Source organism: Anguilla rostrata, chromosome 6 (assembly GCF_018555375.3).
Source record: "Anguilla rostrata isolate EN2019 chromosome 6, ASM1855537v3, whole genome shotgun sequence".
Classification (NCBI taxonomy): Eukaryota; Metazoa; Chordata; class Actinopteri; order Anguilliformes; family Anguillidae; genus Anguilla; species Anguilla rostrata.
This window is the reverse complement of record NC_057938.1, coordinates 50079098-50097524: the sequence shown is the minus strand read 5'-3', so window position 1 is coordinate 50097524 and position 18427 is coordinate 50079098. Positions and strand designations below refer to the sequence as shown.

At 52.0% G+C, this 18427-nt stretch overlaps 1 protein-coding gene across 16 annotated transcripts in view; it reads left to right on the top strand.

The window, feature by feature from the left end:
- afdna (afadin, adherens junction formation factor a) overlaps positions 1 to 18427 on the top strand; it is a 117212-nt gene that overhangs the window by 52528 nt on the left and 46257 nt on the right. For 7 of the 16 annotated variants that reach the window (XM_064340330.1, XM_064340341.1, XM_064340331.1 and 4 more), the window contains 11 exons: positions 291 to 448; positions 2857 to 2968; positions 3525 to 3671; positions 5445 to 5489; positions 6791 to 6885; positions 7593 to 7852; positions 11005 to 11074; positions 11419 to 11507; positions 12417 to 12478; positions 14084 to 14289; positions 17481 to 17501. In XM_064340330.1, coding sequence (XP_064196400.1) covers positions 291 to 448; positions 2857 to 2968; positions 3525 to 3671; positions 5445 to 5489; positions 6791 to 6885; positions 7593 to 7852; positions 11005 to 11074; positions 11419 to 11507; positions 12417 to 12478; positions 14084 to 14289; positions 17481 to 17501 — 1265 coding nt within the window. The remainder of the gene's footprint in view (positions 1 to 290; positions 449 to 2856; positions 2969 to 3524; positions 3672 to 5444; positions 5490 to 6790; positions 6886 to 7592; positions 7853 to 11004; positions 11075 to 11418; positions 11508 to 12416; positions 12479 to 14083; positions 14290 to 17480; positions 17502 to 18427) is intronic. The other 9 variants (XM_064340345.1, XM_064340335.1, XM_064340343.1 and 6 more) reach the window with 3 other exon arrangements.

Sequence of the window (18427 nt, the reverse complement as noted above, 5' to 3'; positions counted from 1 at the left end):
TAACAAGTAAACAGCAACAGCCACCCATTTGAGAACTGCTTCCATTTCATATATGGATGCGGACAGATCTAACCTGTGCGACAGAACGTGTTTGTTCTGTTTGGTTAGGACCAAACGTGGACATCCCTGTGGGACAAAGCAATGTTATGTGCTTGGGTCTGCCACAGGGAAGTGTTCTCTGAAGCTTAATTATTCATTGCCAAAACAGCTATTCTCTCTCTCATGCTGATTTTTTCCCCTTATGCCCTTTTCTTTCTCTCTCTCTGTCTCTCTTTCTCTCTCTCTCTCAGGAGGGACACTGCGGATTTATGCAGACAGTCTCAAGCCCAACATCCCCTACAAAACCATCCTGCTCTCCACCACCGACATGGCCGACTTTGCTGTGGAAGAGGCCTTGGAGAAGTACGGGCTGGAGAAGGAGAACCCCCGAGACTACTGCATAGCCAGAGTAAGAGTTACTACTCATAGAGTACTGCATAGCCAGAATAAGAGTTACTACTCATAGAGTACTGCATAGCCAGAGTAAGAGTTACTACTCATAGAGTACTGCATAGCCAGAGTAAGAGTTACTACTCATAGAGTACTGCATAGCCAGAGTAAGAGTTACTACTCATAGAGTACTGCATAGCCAGAGTAAGAGTTACTACTCATAGAGTACTGCATAGCCAGAGTAAGAGTTACTACTCATAGAGTACTGCATAGCCAGAGTAAGAGTTACTACTCATAGAGTACTGCATAGCCAGAGTAAGAGTTACTACTCATAGAGTACTGCATAGCCAGAGTAAGAGTTACTACTCATAGAGTACTGCATAGCCAGAGTAAGAGTTACTACTCATAGAGTACTGCATAGCCAGGGTAAGAGTTACTACTCATAGAGTACTGCATAGCCAGGTAAGAGTTACTACTCATAGAGTACTGCATAGCCAGGTAAGAGTTACTCCGATACTCATAGCCAGTAGAGTACTGCACTCATAGCCAGGTAAGAGTTACTCTATATGCATAGCCAGGTAAGAGTTACCTCTCGTACTGCATAGCCAGAGTAAGAGTTACTACTCATAGAGTACTGCATAGCCAGAGTAAGAGTTACTACTCATAGAGTACTGCATAGCCAGAGTAAGCGCTACCTCTCATACTGCATAGCCAGAGTAAGAGTTGTCATAGAGTAGGTTGCACACACTACACACACACTCAAACTTGCACAGATACGAGCAGCAGGAAGTCGCTTCATCTGTAGCCACAGGAAGCAGGCCTCGAACACACAATCGGCCTGCAGGCCTTCCCCAGAGAGCACTGGTGCTCGGGTCCCAGCCAAATGAGCCCTCTCAAGCCCTGGGCGACGCCACTAGCAGTTTACGCGTCTGGCCCCAGTCAGGCCATGCACTAGACCAGCGCCTTAGCAGTGCGCGTCTCCTTTTATAGTGTACTGAATCACCGCTACGATTCACCAGGGAGACCTGAAGGTCACCTTCCATTGTGCGCTACATTCCCAGGGTGCAACTTGCCAAAGCGTCTATCGCGCGGGCTGCTTTCAACACTGCAGGCGTCTTTCGGGACGGGTGCTTTTAAACTTGATTTAAAGTTTCTGCGTGGTCAGGCTCCTCGTTTCCCCCCCCCCGCGCCTCAGCCAAATGGCCCGTGCGGGCGTACCCTTTTTGGGGACGCTGTGTGCCGACGGGCCAGAGCGCGCTCGGGAGCCGCCCGCTGGATTAAAGCGGGAGTTTGACATTTGGCGGAGGTCTTTGTTTGAGTGTAATTGAATTGCGTTTCTCCCAAAGTGCCGTGCCAGCAGATGCAGAGCGGTGTGCAGTGGGGTGGGGGGTTGGGGGTGTTTGGGGGACCAGGACGGGCAGAGGAGGGGGGGGGGGGAGACGGAGCGGGCGAGCTCCGTTAATCTCCCCCGTCACTGCGTGACAAACGTCTCCCCGGCTAAAAGCGCCGACCTTCGCCGGGCCAGCGCCTCTTATTGCTTTTGCCTGACAGCCCCAGTCACAGCCAATCGCGTTAAGAGCCCTTCAGAGTGGAGCCGCCACCCATCCCTGCCCCCCCCCTCCGTTTCGGGGACCTTTCGTTCTGCCCCTCTCGCACATCTGGGTCATTAACGACGTCGGCTTTAAAGGCGTCCGCCCAAAACGCAAGAAGCATCCGGCCAAACACGCCGAGCGCTTGCCCTCCTTCTGCGGCCTTGGCTCTTCGGCCTGGAAAATGTCGCGCAGAACGTTGGTTGGGTGGTGCATTTGAACGGCTGGGCTTCTGAGCTGAAGCTCGCTGGTTCATTTCCCATGTGGGGCACCGCTGTGTCGAATGCAGCCCAGCCATACGAGGCCACGTTAGGTAAAACCCACCGTGACCTGCGTAAGCCAGCCCCGCAGGGCCTCTGGCAGCCGTGCAGCCAAACGTGACTCCATCAGCCCAAGTCAGCTCCCCTGGTCCTCATGGCTACTGAAGTGGTTCTGGTCCAATACCGGGAGGTGAATGAAAGATGGAAGCCATCTTAGGCTGATTGGTGCTGAATGTGGTCTGCTGATGCTAATTTGTGCTGGATGTGGTCTGCTGAGGCTGATTGGTGCCGGATGTGGTCTACTGAGGCTGATTTGTGCTGGATGTGGTCTGCTGAGGCTGATTTGTGCTGGATGTGGTCTGCTGAGGCTGATTGGTGCCGGATGTGGTCTACTGAGGCTGATTTGTGCTGGATGTGGTCTGCTGAGGCTGATTTGTGCTGGATGTGGTCTGCTGAGGCTGATTTGTGCTGGATGTGGTCTGCTGAGGCTGATTTGTGCCGGATGTGGTCTGCTGAGGCTGATTTGTGCTGGATGTGGTCTGCTGAGGCTGATTGTTGCTCCCTCTTCCTGCTCCCAGGTGGTGTTGCCGCCAGGCTCCCAGCAGTCGGATGACAAGGCGGGGAAGGAGACCATCCTGGACGACACAGAGTGCCCCCTGCAGATCTTCAGAGACTGGCCCAGCGATAAAGGTGCCGTACAAGGGGCTCTAAACACCAGCATACAGGGGACACGGGCGTGTTCATCCCCGAAATCCTCTTTGATCAGCTCTCTACCCTGGTCCTGGACAGCCACGTGGTGTTCTGGTCTATTTTTGCTCAGTGCTCAGTTAACCAGAGCAGTAAGTTATGCAGTTAAGGCACCTCATCTGGTTTCTCGGGTCATAGATCTTAGTCAGGTCATTCTAAGGCAAAAACAGACCCAGTGACTCTATGACTCTCCAGGGCCAGGACTGAGGACCCCTGATTTAGATTTAGTTCTGGAGTTGCCCCTGACTTGCCTGGTTCAGGTTGAATTGAGGTTGCCGAATGGAAAGATTGGTCTCCCGTGTGCCTCATGTTTCCTAATTCCATCAGTTTGGTTTTACGTCCTAGCTTTTTGCCTTAAATCAGATATGAAAACAAGTCAAGACTTCTTACATTTGCTGGCTCTCCTCTGAGCGTTCTGCTTTTTAACTGAGATCTCCCTGCAGTGCCCTCTGCTGGTGGCTCTGGTTATCTCTTGAGCGGTGGAGTGTTGTTCTTTCAGGAGGCCTCGTGTTTCAGCTGAAGAAGCGGCCCCCAGACTACGTCCCAAAGAAAGGCCGCAAGCCCGAGGACAGGGCCTCCAGGGGGAAGTCCCTGGACGGCGTCCTGCCCCCGGAGAAAATGCCCTACCTGGTGGAGCTCAGCCCAGGTGAGCGTTACGCGTCATAATAAATGAACATCAAACACACTGGAAAAGACATACACATTTACATGAATACATGTGCACGTGCTGGTATACATAGAAGTACCCACGCATGCTGGTGTACAGATAAGTACACACAAATGTGTGTGTATGTAAACACGCATGCGGAGGTCAACGCTCACACACGCACACAGTGTCAGATATGCCAGCACATGCTGTAACATTGGAGCGTACCAGCGTGCACACGTACACAGATAACTGTAAGGTTAGCATATCTGTTGAGGTCTGCGTGTGGTGCAGTCTCCAGAAGGTTCTCTGGCGTCTGTGCTTCAGAGCGGCGCGTTCACACCAGGCCAGTGACCTCACGCAGGGCCGTGTCCTGGCCGTGCCGTGTCACAGAGGAGACCGTATGAGCCGTGCTGTGATTGCGCACTGACATTCACGCCCCGGTCTAGACTGGCTGAGTGCTAAATGAATCGAGTATCTGGAACTGTCTAATGCCCTTTTTTAGTTTCCAGCAGTGTCCGTTTCAAAGGTGAGTGACCCAGAAGTGCCCCGCCCCATCCCACCACCCCTCTCCTGTAGGCCAGCGAGATGTAAAGGGATAGCTTATAAGCTCTGATTACTGTACACAAGACCGAAATGCGTTTTCCACAGTTTCCAGTATTTCCAGCCTTTAGGAGGCAGAAGAAGGTTCAGGCAGCCATTCTGTTGCATGAAAGCTGTGCTGTTGCTCTGGCGACGGCGCTGGTCCTAACTGCCGCTTGCCACTGACCCTTCTGCCCTGCCCTCTCTGACGCACATGCACATGTACTAACCCCGCCTCCCTGCCTTCTGTGATAATGAGCAAAATCAATAAAGACCCAATCAGGAAGTCGGCCACGCTCCCTCAGTGCAGTTTCTGTTTGCTAACTGAGCAGCGACCTATGGAAGTGAGGGAATAGGTTATAGGGTTTGCCTTCCCTGCGTGTGTGTGCGGGTGTGCGTTCGTGTGTGAGTATCTTGTGTTTGCGTGTGTGTGTGTGTGTGTGTGCGTGCGTACTGAGGGTATGATGACTCAAACACAGCACCCGTGCAGTGGAAGGACGCCCAGAGCATTAAGCAGGTCTGTTTTGGAGAGAGGGCCGCTAGGCTGGCTTCAGTAAGGCATAAATGAGGAGGGCTGGCTTTCTGCCCGGGGAAAGGCCGGCTCCAGCTCCGGGACATCAGTACACCACCCAATGGGAGGAGTCTGTGCTCACCTGCAGCCTCGGATTGGTCCCGTCATTGTAGAAAAGATGCTTAGTTACTGTAGTTGTCATTCAGTCAGCTTCCCTACAGTTAGCATTCCCAAGGGCTGCTAGCTAGCTGCTGTCCTAGTGCCAGGTAAGATAGACAACTCTGTTATTATAGTAATGCTATAGTAACTCAGTCCTGGGTAGTTTTTGCAGTACCATTGAGCTTTACCCAGTCCTTCATAGTCTGTTAGCAAACCGAGTTGACTTGCCAGCAAGTTCTGTTGAGATAAAGCTATGATTGATTGGCTTGGGGTTCCCCAAACTTTTCCAGGACGCGCGCCTCTCTCTCTCTCTCTCCCCTGCCTGCGGGAGCAGGAGCAGCGGCGGCGCGCGTCCTGCAGGGGGCGCTCTCCTCCCGCTGCGTTTTTCACCCTCTGCCGTCTGTCTCTTCTCTCCGGCGCCTCCCTCTCCTCTGGCGCATGGTGTGTGTGCTGTCTGTCCCTCGCTGGTCTGTCCCGCTGTCCGCCCCCGGCTCCTCTGCATGTGTTCCCCGCGCTCGCAGGGAGGGGGAATCACTATGCCTACTACGCCTATCGGCCCCACGAAGGTAACCACGCCTCCCCGTCCCCCCCGCTACGCCCTCTAGCACTCTCCTCTGCCCCCCTTTCTTTTTGGTTTTAGTGTTTCTGAGAGCGTTTTTTCTGCTGATAGAATGTGGCTTCAGTACCTGGTGCCCTCCTGCTAAAAAAGTGGATTCTTTGCTATGAAGCCACGCAATCGGGAATGCTTTCGGCTGTAAATAGATTATTTTGCTGTGTCGCTGGGAAGTCGGCTTGTTGTAGCCCCGATGGCGCTGGCTTTGCTATCGAAGCCGGTCTGAGTGGCAGCAGCAGCGCCGCTAATCAGCTAGCCTAGCTAGCACAAGCCTTCAGCGTAACATGTTCCCGAAGCTCAGAGTGAACACTGAGCTCTTAAAATGGTGAAATCCCTTTATTTCATCCAGAAGAGGCTTCCCAGCGTGCGCTGAAATTGGCCGCAGTGAAATTGTAATATCCGGGGCTGCTTGGTGGCTCATCCTGTTACTGTTTCAGAGCGTGGACGAGCCCCAGGGTTAAGTATTAAATTCAGCCCGTGCCAGTGCCCACTGTGGCCCCACAGGGCGACGTGCGATTGGCTGTGGCGTCGCCTAGGGAACAGTCAGATGACAGCGCCTCATCACGCAGCAGTGACCCCCTGCTGGTCGATCGGGCGATCGCGAGTCCGCCAATTTAGTCGCTCAGGAAGAGTCTTCCTCCGACTCACGTCAGTGCGGGCTTGACCTGCGAACTGCCATGTGATAAGAGCAGTGACCAAACCGATAGCGGACGCCGCGGCAGCGAGCGCTGATAGATACAATTGGCCGTTACAGACAGTAATACCCGCTTTAAGGTTTCATTACATAAAATATTTATTTTTACCCTCTTCCACTGTGTGTCTGTCTGTGCTTTTTAGCCTAGGCTTTCTGCTTACTGTAATTAATCCATACCTAATAAATTGCACATTTTTCTGCGCTGCTTAAAAATCAAGTAACGACTGATGATCTGCAGCTTTTGTAAATAATGGACTCTATTATCTTCCTCTGGCTCTCCTACTTATTTTTACAGTCCAAAACCAGGTTTAGTGCTTTGGCAGCAGTAGTTATTTCTTGGCGTTTTATGCTGCTCTTAATTTTTTATTCAAGCTTTCATAGCTCCATGATCTGTAGTAAGAAACATCTGTCAGTTTTGATGTGTTTAAGCAAGCAGTAGACCTCTGTTGTTAAATGAAGCATTTCTGTTGGTGAATGAGGCCAGCTCGCGCTGTGATGTTTCACCGTGCCGGTTGTTGCGGTAACTGTCTCTCGGGTGACCGTTTCCCGGTGTTCCTCAGACGGTTCGGACTCCAGGGACAAGCCAAAGCTGTACCGGCTCCAGCAGAGCATCACAGAGGTGGGCTCTGACGCAATGGACGAAGGCTCCATCCAGGTGAGCCGCTCGCCGCTGCTGTCCAATGGGAGTGCCCACGCTGGCCCTGTCAGAGATGGTGAAATCACACGTACCTTTGGCACGTCACTCATTTACAAACATTTGTTTGGTTCAATTGGCTAAAACTCTGATAATAGCAAAATATTTTCTAATTCCCCTGATCGTTGTTGTTGATGAAAACCAAGAGGATATGTTCATAACGGAAGTGTATTCGACTTTGTCTCCTGAATAAGAATATAAGACTGTAACTGGCAACTTTAAAGCTTTATTTTTGGCAGTCTTGGCCATGCACATAGAGTAGTTATGAGAAGATTATCCAGGCCTCTACAAAAACAGCAGAACAAGCAGATTGGAACTGCTGTGTTCTAGTAATCGTGGGCAGGCTGTCGGTCTCGACAAGGGGCTCGCTTTTTATATCCCTGAATATCTGCTACGAGAGATGTGTGTAAACAGGGTGATTCACCCATTCTGAAATGTGTGTGAAAAGTGACGTGTGTTTGGAAATTGACATTGAGTGGTTACAACGTCTAAGACACCACTGACATCATCATAAATTTGGGGCTGTTGTTTGTTATATTTGGCTATACTCTATCATAAAAGGTTTACGACATCACTGACATTTGTAAGATTTGAGGCCTTTGGTTGCCATGTTTGGCTGAATTAAAGTGTTAGTGAAAGTGAAAATGGCCGCCGGCGTGTTCCCCCAGCTCTTCGGCCCCGGCATCCTGCCCCACCACTGCGACCTGATGCAGTCGGACGGGCTGGTGACGGTGGCGCCGGCCAGCTACACCGCCGAGACCTTCGTGGACGGGCAGCGCGTCTCGGACCCGGCCGTCCTGCGCAGCGGCGCCACGCTCCAGTTCGGCGCCGCCCACGTCTTCAAGTTCGTCGACCCCAGCCAAGACCACGGCATGGCCAAGAGGGGCGTGGACGGGGGCCCCATGGTGAAGGGCAGAAACAAATCAGGGTAGGTGGTCCCCCTTATTGGTGCCTTTTGCCATCTAGTGGTAACTCTGATGTACTGCTGTTCATTTTACAGCAGGAACTCTGCAGCTAACACAGAATGTTCTGAGTGTTGCTGCTACGCAGGGGCCATGTTATAACGTTGACAAAACGTTACAGTAACGTTATGAGAACATTCTTTGTTGGCTGGGGATTGCTGTGAGTGGGAGTGTGGGATCTCTGTCTAGAGCAGTGTAGATCCAACTGGAACGGACATTACTTGCAAATTCATCACAGGTCTTTGAAGAAGGTCCTTTTATTTGTGTGATCCAAGCACTGAGCCTCTGGTTGGTCAGCAGCAGTTTGCTGATGCGGAATGTCTGATCTTGCGCCCGCAATTCTTTGTGCAGCCAGCAGGTGGCTCTGTAACAGTGAACTTCAGCACGGCAGCGAAGTTCAGTGCCCTGTCGCCACGGCGACTGCGGGGAAATCTGAAAGGGGACCGCGAGGACAGGAAATGGAGACTCGCTGTAATCAGGGCACTGACACCCAAAGCCATTAGCCGCAGGATGCTGCTCTCATCCAAGGCGCAGAGCTAAATGAACACAGAGAGGCTACAGTAGCATGCGCGCGGTGAAGCGCGCTACGCACAGCGACGGGAAGCGGCCCAGGTGCTTCCTGTTTTGAAAAATCGCGATCACCTTGCCGTTGCGTCGACAAAGACGCTTGGTATCTTGGCTTCGTTCCTGTGTACTAGTTGGATAAGGAGGCCATTATGACTGTGGGACTTTCTGTGAGAGTGGTTCACTGCTCACTGGATTATTTTATATCAGCAGGTTTATATCTTTGGGATGTGCATTAGAATGACTGAGAATGGTTAGAATGCATTATGATGTAGCTCGTCTAATGCATTAGAATGACAGAGTGCTGTGCTCACACTGATGGCTCTCCCCATGTCACAAAAACCGAACATTGAGCATTTTGCTTACCAGCGCACCCGAAACGCAGGTCCTGGGTCCTGCATCAGGGATTTAGTGATACCCCCCCTCTCTGTCACACTCAACGGGATAAGGGCCGCCCCAGAGGCGACACTGCGAGGCGACACAGTGAGGACCTCGGGACGTCCCGGCTGGACCAGCTGTGATTTACGAGGGCTGTGGAGCTGATGTGGGCTTGGGGGAGGAGGGAGGAGGGAGGGGGGGGGGGGGGAGACAGAGGGAGGGAGGGGGGCGGGGGGGGGCGGGGGAGAGGTGACGGCGGGCCGGCGGGCGAGCTGCTGCTGTATAATCTGATAGATAAGCGCGGTTTCGCCGTGCGCGGCGTCATTTTGGGGACGGGCAGTGGGCTGGGAGGCAGAGTCTGCTGATGCTGCCGCCGCCGCCGCTGTTGCTCCGCTGGTCAGACAGCAGTGTGCCGCACATACTCGGTGAGTTACCGCCGCGGTGGTGCACTCTGGGTCAGTCTCGCCGATAAAATATCCAATGAAGTTGCCGTATGTGAAACTGTTGGGAAGCGCAGGGTGAGTTAGTTTGGGAAAACATCGGATGCAGCAGCATCTTTTGCAGGTTTTCCTGGATTTGCAGGATACGTTCTGATCCAGCAGCGCTGTTTGGAGGTGTCGGGTTATTGGAGTTGAGTTCTGCTCGGAGCCGGTGGGATGTGGCTGTGCCGGCTGGGCGCGTCCGGAAGCGCATGGCGCGGCTTTTTGGGAAAAGTTCGGTGGCACCGCTGGGACACGTTACCTTCGCCGGGCCAATTCTCCCTCGTGGTAATTTGCTTCGTATTGTTTACCGCTCCGGCAGATTTGAGTAAACGGTTGAAAGCGGGCTTAATTTGTGCCGATGGCTTTAATTTCGGGAGCGTCTGTTTGTCCCGACGCGCGGTTAAATTGCCGGTCTGTGCCGGGCGGAAATCCTTAATCCAGAATAAACTCCCTGTCCGGAGCGGGAGGGGATTGCAGGGGCGTGCTGTACAGCAGTGCTTCGTGGGATATCTGTCTGAGGGAGCTCTGTTGGGATGGGGAAGCTCTCTATCTGTCTGAGGGAGCTCTGTTGGGATGGGGAAGCTCTCTATCTGTCTGAGGGAGCTCTGTTGGGATGGGGAAGCTCTCTATCTGTCTGAGGGAGCTCTGTTGGGATGGGGAAGCTCTCTCCGCCCTCCCGCTCAATGACACGGGGGGGTTCCGTGCACATTCCCTGGAATCCCGCGGAAAACCTGGAACGTTCTGACCGTTCGGACTCCAGCTGTTCTGTCTGAGCTGTTGGATAAAATTAGACAAAGAAAATGGAGATTGAGCAGCAGTGATTTATGCAGTCGTCCTTAGGGGTAGTTCAGCTGGGTTTGGGTTCAGCTCTTACCGTGTTTGTGCCTGCAGTTGAAATGCAGCCTGTGTAGAGAGTCTCTCCATCCTCACCTCATCTACAGAATTCTAGCAGACAGAGACTTGCTTCCCCCTCATACTGTGCATAGTTGTTATTTCGCATTCTGGACATAAGACTCACTCTGTAGGGACCTGCTTTATACGTCAGTTAATTAAGAATTTAAACCCAAAAGCCTTTTCACCTCACCAGCCCTGACCCGTCTGTCCTTTCTCTAAAAACTCTTCCCTCATTTTTAGATTAAAGCTCACAGACTGTGCTCGTTGGGATGCATTAAGGTTTATTTTGTCGTGCTACCTTGAGTATGTTTTTTAGAATAAATGGTAAGATGGGACTGCCATCCTCCTGGGATTTCCTAGTGTTTGAACCGTAGCCACGCTTCGACGGAAAGGCGGGTTTGAGGGTCGATGCGCTGTTTACAGCGTGAATGTGATGTCTTGTCACGCAGGACATTGACTTTGGCTCTTAACGCAGCTGCCAGAATGTCACAGACAGTACAGTACTGTATTGAGTAAAGGACTCACTGTACTGTACAGCGTACAGTACTTCTCTGATCACATCATTGCATTTTGTCGTTAGTGTTTTTTTTCCTGATTGGGTTAAAATGTGAGTCCAGTCTGTCTGTAGGTGGCGAGGGTGAAAAGGCTCCATTGATAACCGAGGAGGGGGTCCTTAAGCTTGTGTCTGTGACGGTGTGCAGATTGATTGGGTTCCTCCGGGCTGAATCTCTGCCTGTGGGACCTCTCTCGGCCGGTCCTCATTCTCTCTCTCTGTCTGTCTCTCTCTTCCGGGCACGCAGGAACATTCCTGAGACGACCTTTGACCTTCACGGTGACATCCACAGTGGGACTGCTCTCCCCACAAGCAAGGTAGCTCCCCCCCCTCTCTGTACCTGCTGTGTTCGGCGCTTGCTTTGAATGTTTGCTTGTCTTATCTAGCCGTGTTACCTGGCAACCTCACGTTTGACCTTCCAACTGTTTATTTTGTTGTGTGTGTGTGTGTATGGGACTATGTGTGCGTGTCTGTGTTTGTTGCCTGCAATGTGTGTGTATGTGTACATTGACTCAGCGCTGCCTGCAGTGTATGTGTGTGTGTGTGCGTGCGTGTATGTGTGTGTGTGTATGGTGCAGCACACGCCTGTTTGAACAGCTGCTTCCTGCGTGCTGGTTACCTGCTGCTTACCTGCCCTCTCCCCGCTCTCTCCCCGCCGCAGAGCTCAGGGAAGCTGGACATGGAGCGCGCGGGCAACCCCAGCGAGAGAGGCCTGGTCAAGCCCATGGTCCGAGCGGAGCAGGAGGGAAGGTGAGGCCCGTCCTGGGCAGCACACCTGTAACTGACTCTGATTTAATCCTAGCACTGACCATTACCCTAACTCTCATACTTTCATTTACCACCATGTACCGCCTAGCACTGGCTCACATTCACACTAGCTTTTAACTGTTTCATTCTCTACAGTGCTCCCATTTTAGGACCATTTGCTCCTGAAAAATGATGTTTGCTGACTGGAAAAATAATTTTGGAGCAGTTACTAATTGGATGCCTTGATGTTCTCTGGGAGTTTTATACTTGCTCATGTGCTCTTTAACACACTCACTCACTGTACTAATTTATTAAAAACTAAACGTAATGCTGCTAAATTTATGAAAAGGAAACAAACACTTTAAAACTGTAGCACTGTCCTGGCTCTCCAGGTCTAATCACTTAATCAGCTGAGGCAGCCATAACCTCCGGCTCCCTGTTACATCAGCGTAGCTGGGAGAGATGTTCACTTCAGTACAGTGTTTTTTCCGGAACAGTCCATGGGCAGCCGTGCTCAGTGAGAGAGCGGTGAGCGTGTTAAGCCTCCCTTAAACACGGAAGTGATAGGACACCTGGTTGCTCGGCGACCGGCCGCGTCACCGGAGAGCCCGGTCTCCACGGCGCCGGTGGACACGGGGCAGACACCTGATCGGGAGGGGGGGAGGGGGGGTGGGCGCTTACCTGAAACCGGAGCTCCCGCTCGGCCGGGCACAAAGGGCCCCTCATGAATAATCCAGGGGCCGGGGGCCAGGCGCAGGGTGCACGGGGTGCGCGCGGGGCTGCGAGGCAGAGGGCCGGGATGCTGTACCGCGGGGCCCCCGTGCGGCCCCTGGAGCGCTGGGCCTCCGTGGACAGCGGGGTCAACGTCTCCTACGCGGCCTGGTTCACCGAGAGACACCTCTGTCCCCCCAGGTCCCAGGACAGCCTGAGCCCCGAACTGACGCTGCCGGCCAGCATCGAGTTCAGGGAGAACTGTAAGTACCGCGTCGTCCCCTGAGCTTCTGCCTGTGCTTTTAGCATTAGCCTAGCCTTCCTCTGTATTACTCCCTTTACTTTTAAAGGGTTAGCCTAGCCTTCTTCTGTGTTTCTCCCTTTACTTTTAAAGAGTTAGCCTAGCCTCCCTCTGGCTTTCTGCCTTTACTTTTAAAGCACTAGCCTAACCTTCCTCTGTCCTTTTGTTTTTGCTGTTAACAGATTAGCCTAGCCTTCCTCTGTCCTTTTATATTTATTGTTAAAGGGCTAGCCTAGCCTGCTTCTGTACTTCTCCCTTTACTTTTAAAGAGTTGGCATCAGAGATGGAAAATCCAGGGGTCAGAAAGGAAAAGTCCTGCCATGTGTTATTTCCACCCATGAACTCATGAGCCAGCTGATTTCACTGATTAGTTCTACCTCCTGGATGGACAATTGTGCTAATTAGCAAATCCAGGTGATTGGAATAAAATACTGGGGAGGACTATGACTTTCTGAACCTGGATTTTCCTTCTCCTGTTTAGCCTAGCCTTACATTTTCCATCCACCTTTGGTTCTAAGGCATTTGCTGGCCTCACCTGGGGATGTATGTGAATTACTGCGTTCAGTCAGTCACAAAAGGGGGCTGTCAGCACTGACCTCTCTGTCTTTGCTACCTGCTGCATTTTTGCATCATGCATTGCTGCGTATTTGATTAGCATCATTCGCCAGGACTTTTACATATTTTCACCAAGGATTTTTGTTAGCTAGTCTGCGCTCCAAAAATGGATTAGAACGGCTTTGTTTTTTTTAATGCTCACTATTCGTCTCTTCCTGTTTGTGTTTATTGCTCAAGTTCACTTTGCCATGACTGGAATCAGAGCAGCGGGGAGCGGCATCGTTTTTACAGGGCTGTGTGTCCCTCCCGCACGGGGGGAGGTCAGCGGATGGAAATTATTGACGCGCTGGCTTGGTTCCCATCGCTCTATGGATGTTTCAGGAGGCAGGTGGAGCGTGTGATTTATCGGGCTTTAAATGGACCTCCTCTGGTCCTTCTGCCTGCGTCCCGCGTGCAGTACCGGAACACAACACTAGTTGGCGACGGTGAGCCTTCGGTGAAGCAATGCGTGTGAGGCAGACAAAGCCGCAGCGAGGCGTTGGTGCTGATAACGCGGCGCCGGTCTGCAGCTCAGGGCTACATCGCTGCTTCACGTCGCGCGGGTCACGTGACACACTGCCTTTCCTATTAGCTCACGCCGTTTAACGGAACTCAAACAGCTCAGTTCCGAGAACTTTCTGTTTGTTGTCCTTCTGTCTTTCCTTCCTCCTCTGTGTATTTGAAGTGGAACGAGATCACGCGTTTGGCCGGCGAACAGAAACCCTTTGATTTCCAGCAGAGGGTTCTTTCTCACAATGTACTCCAAAACAGCCCCAAGCTGGGTCCAGGAAGCGGAGCCGGACAATGCTATCGGCCGGTCCGTCTGACTCCTGTCCGTACCGGGGGTTCTGACTCCTGCGTGAACCCGCGCCGTGTTTGTGGAGCGGGTTCTCCTCCTCCTGCCACTCAAAAACGAGACTCTTTCTGATCTCCCCTCCCCCTCCTCTCCTCTCCTCCCCTTCCCGCCCCGCAGCCGAAGATGCCTTCCTGTCCGCCATCATCAACTACACCAACAGCTCCACGGTGCACTTTAAGCTGTCCCCCACCTACGTCCTGTACATGACCTGCCGCTACGTCCTGTCCAGCCACTACCGGCCCGACCTCAGCCCGTCGGAGCGCACGCACAAGGTCATCGCCATCGTCAACAAGATGGTGAGCATGATGGAAGGAGTCATCCAGGTGAGTGTCCATCCCGCCTCAGAGCGCCCGCTTCCTGTTTCAGATTCCCTCGCCGCACAGCCCGAATCGCGACCGGACCCCGCCCTCACAGACGATCGGCTCTTTCCCTCCCACAGAGAGGGTCTCCATAGTGTTGGTCTTAAGAAGCCTAATAATGGGGGTGTATTAACATGAAGCCCTTCGACGAGGTTCATCTTTTTTCGTGCTCCAGACCAGTTATTCTCAAACTCTTTTGGCTGCCACACCCTTTATTTGTGACCCTCGCCCTAGATACCATTGCAAAAAGGGGAGAAAATAAGTTTTTGATGAACACGGTTTTTTTACGTGTGAAACGGATGAGTCTCCACTGCCTATTTGGGTAATGTTTTGCCTCTACAAGTGTAACAACATACCCAATTTTTATACAAAGGGTACCTTCTCTGTGATAATATCCAAACTCCTGCTAAGTAGTTTGTTTCTCTGCTCCTCTCCTAAGTGACCTTCTCATGACTCCTGTTGAGTTTCTGTTCGACCCTCTTGAGGTTCTGTACCTGTTACATGTCCATTTAGACTGTGATAGGTACCATAGACATCGCTCGTTTGTGTACTCCTGTTTGGCACCTGTCCATTTAGACTGTGCTAGGTACCATAGACATCACTTATTTGTGTACACCTGTTTGTCATCTGTCCGTTTAGACTGTGCTAGGTACCATAGACATCGCTCATTTGTGTACACCTGTTTGTCACCTGTCCATTTAGACTGTGCTAGGTACCATAGACATCGCTCATTTGTGCTGTACACCTGTTTGGCCCCTGTCCATTTGCCCTGTGCTAGGTACCATAGACATCGCTCATTTGTGTACACCTGTTTGGCCCCTGTCCATTTAGACTGTGCTAGGTACCATAGACATCGCTTATTTGTGTATACCTGTTTGGCACCTGTCCATTTAGACTGTGCTAGGTACCATAGACATCGCTCATTTGTGTGCACCACCCCCCACTGCCACTCCCATGACTAGGCTGTCAATCCGAGCGCCGCGCATCGTCTCCCTTTGCCAGCTGTGATCTGAACCTGCGGTATCGACTGAGCTAAATTGGGCCTCCCACCGGCACGCGTGTTCGTTAGCACATGCCGCGGCAGGCCGCCCTCATGCGCAGACGCCGGCGCTAACTTTATTTTTATTTTAGCGTGTTTCCAGCGTGAGCGTGACTGCGCTTCCGCGTCTCCGGCGCGTCCCCAGCGCTCGAGCCGTGAAAGAACACACCACCGCTCTCCTTTGTGCGTCCTGTCGAGCGGCATCACGCGACGCGCGGTGTTAACTGCGCCGCCGGCGAGCTTTGCACCCTCCTCCCAAAAATCCGCCCCGTCCGTGTACTGTTCATTAACTGTCTGTTGATGTGGCAGATGGTCTTGTCCTGTCTCGTTTTATCTGTCGGGCGATGTACAGTGAAGCAACATACAGAGCACAGAAATACAGAACAACACGGTGAGATCAAGCGATATGAGTTTTACCTGCGTTTTATCCGCCGACCCCCCCCAGGTATGAGTTTGCGTATTTGGCACATTGGCGTTCAGTAGGGGTCCTTGGCCTCGTTCGGATACATCTCTTCCGGCAGTTCCATATTCGGCGCACGTATAAAAAAATAAAATAATAATTTGATCATCTGTCTTCACTGTCCGCCAGGTTGGCTGAAAATCCCCCATGTAGTGTGCCGCCGCCCTGAATTAAGCCCTGTGCTGAACGTGTCTCCACAAAATCCAGATTAAAGTCCTAAAATCCGTTTTAAGGTGGATTTAATGCCAACTGATTTGGAAATCTCAGCCCTAAGCACTTGTTGTCTAGTATATCGCGTTTTGGGCTGTGAATAATGAATTGATGAAATCTGGGACAGGTGACCGTTTGCATAAATGCGGTTTTTGTAAACTGCTTTCAGGTGCCAATTTGATACAATTCACGTTCTTCACTTTTCCCAAAACCTGTTCTTTTTGCATGTCACCGGGTAGCTAACGGAGATGCTAAACGGGTAGCTAACGGAGATGCTAACGGAGATGCTAAACGGGTAGCTAACGGAGGTGCTAAACGGGTAGCTAACGGAGATGCTAAACGGGTAGCTAACGGAGGTGCTAAACGGGTAGCTAACGGAGATGCTAAACGGGTAGCTAACGGAGGTGCTAAACGGGTAGCTAACGGAGGTGCTAAACGGGTAGCTAACGGAGATGCTAAACGGGTAGCTAACGGAGGTGCTAAACGGGTAGCTAACGGAGATGCTAAACGGGTAGCTAACGGAGGTGCTAAACGGGTAGCTAACGGAGATGCTAAACGGGTAGCTAACGGAGGTGCTAAACGGGTAGCTAACGGAGATGCTAAACGGGTAGCTAACGGAGATGCTAAACGGGTAGCTAACGGAGGTGCTAAACGGGTAGCTAACGGAGGTGCTAAACGGGTAGCTAACGGAGATGCTAAACGGGTAGCTAACGGAGATGCTAAACGGGTAGCTAACGGAGATGCTAAACGGTAGCTAACGGAGATGCTAAACGGGTAGCTAACGGAGGTGCTAAACGGGTAGCTAACGGAGGTGCTAAACGGGTAGCTAACGGAGGTGCTACATTGTGGGAAGGCGCCCCCTGGCTGTGGCCTCCGAGCATCATACGGCCTCGCCTCCGGCATGATGGCCACAAACAATCAATTTTTACTCTGTCTCGGCGCACATTAAAAACACAACACCTGACACTGCCCATTAGGCCTCCCACCTGTCTCTTCCTGTCATGTGACCCTGAGCCAGCTATGGGTAGCAATGGGAGAGTGAGCCTTCATTAACCCTGCAATGGGCGGAGCTTTTTGGTGTTGTCAGTCACCGACTTGGCAGGCTGCAAACCATTCACGAGCTCTGCTCCCCACAGCAGAGCCCTGTGATTGGTTCAAGTCAGTGTCTGTCACTGGTAACACGAGTTGGCTCCACCCGCTTTTGCTGGTTGGTTGGTGAGGCATCACTCTCCCATCGCCAGTTGTAGTTCGGCGTGTCGTTTGGCCCAATGTCACACGTTCGTCGTGGGGGGGGTGGGAGGGTGGATGGGGGAGGAACCGGGCGGGTCTCCGTTGTGTGTTTGATGTGTGTTTTTACATGCCTGTGAATCCCTGTCCATGCTGTGGCTGTTGACAGTCTCTCTCTCTGTCCTGTCGGATGTTGTTTCTCTGACCCCGTTTCTGCAGGAGACTGCGGAAGGTGACCAGGTAGGACCCGCGCGCTGCCGGGAAACACCCTTTCCCCCCCGGCTCAGTCAGCTTTGCTTCGTTTTTCCATGCTTCCTTTCCATAACCGAAACCAAAAACCAAAACCAAAACCAAACCACACAACCCCCTTCCTCAAACAGCTGGACTTTCAACAAAATGTTCATAACCCTCATTCAGCAACTTTGGACCATGCGATACTAAACTAAAGCCAAACCAACAAAAAAAAACCCTCTCTAATTGTCGCAGCATTTAATTATGGCATCCCATGTGACTTACGCTTACTGCACTTCAGTGTGTGGATGAGAGACAACCCCGAGTTACTTTGCTTTCTTAATTTACTTAATGGTTTTATTTATTTTTTATTTTTTTGTGTATTTACAGTTTTGGTTTTTCTTTGATTGTGCCTGTGGTTGATTTTGTTCTTTTTGGATGCGTTCTGTGGCCGAAGGGGGGTGTTGTCCTTGCGGGGATAGACCGGCACGGATTGCACACGGCTCGGCTTGGAGAAGGGAAAAATAAAAGCGGGAACGTGTGAATCCGTTCTTTCCTCGTTGTTGCGTTGGGGGAAATATTAACACCGTGACAACCAGACACTGCTCCCCTCCAGAAGCCCCCCCCTCCGTCCCCACCCCCCATAATCACAATTGAGCTAATCCTCAGCCGGATTTTTTTTTGGAACTGGCTCTTGGAAAAAGTCGAATCAGACCGGGGTTGAATTCCAGCAGACAGGCTGAACTGGATCGGCGCATGCCCTACTAATGACCTGCATGTCAGTGCTTTAAAAGCCAGAGTGGCCTGCTGTGGACCTGTAGCTGCTGAGTCTGGGGGCTGGCTCTGCTGAGCGGGTTTTTTAATGCCGTGGGCTTCGGGGTCAGTCGGAGGCCCTGTTTCCTCTCAAACGGAGGCGGTCCCTCCCGTGGGTCGGT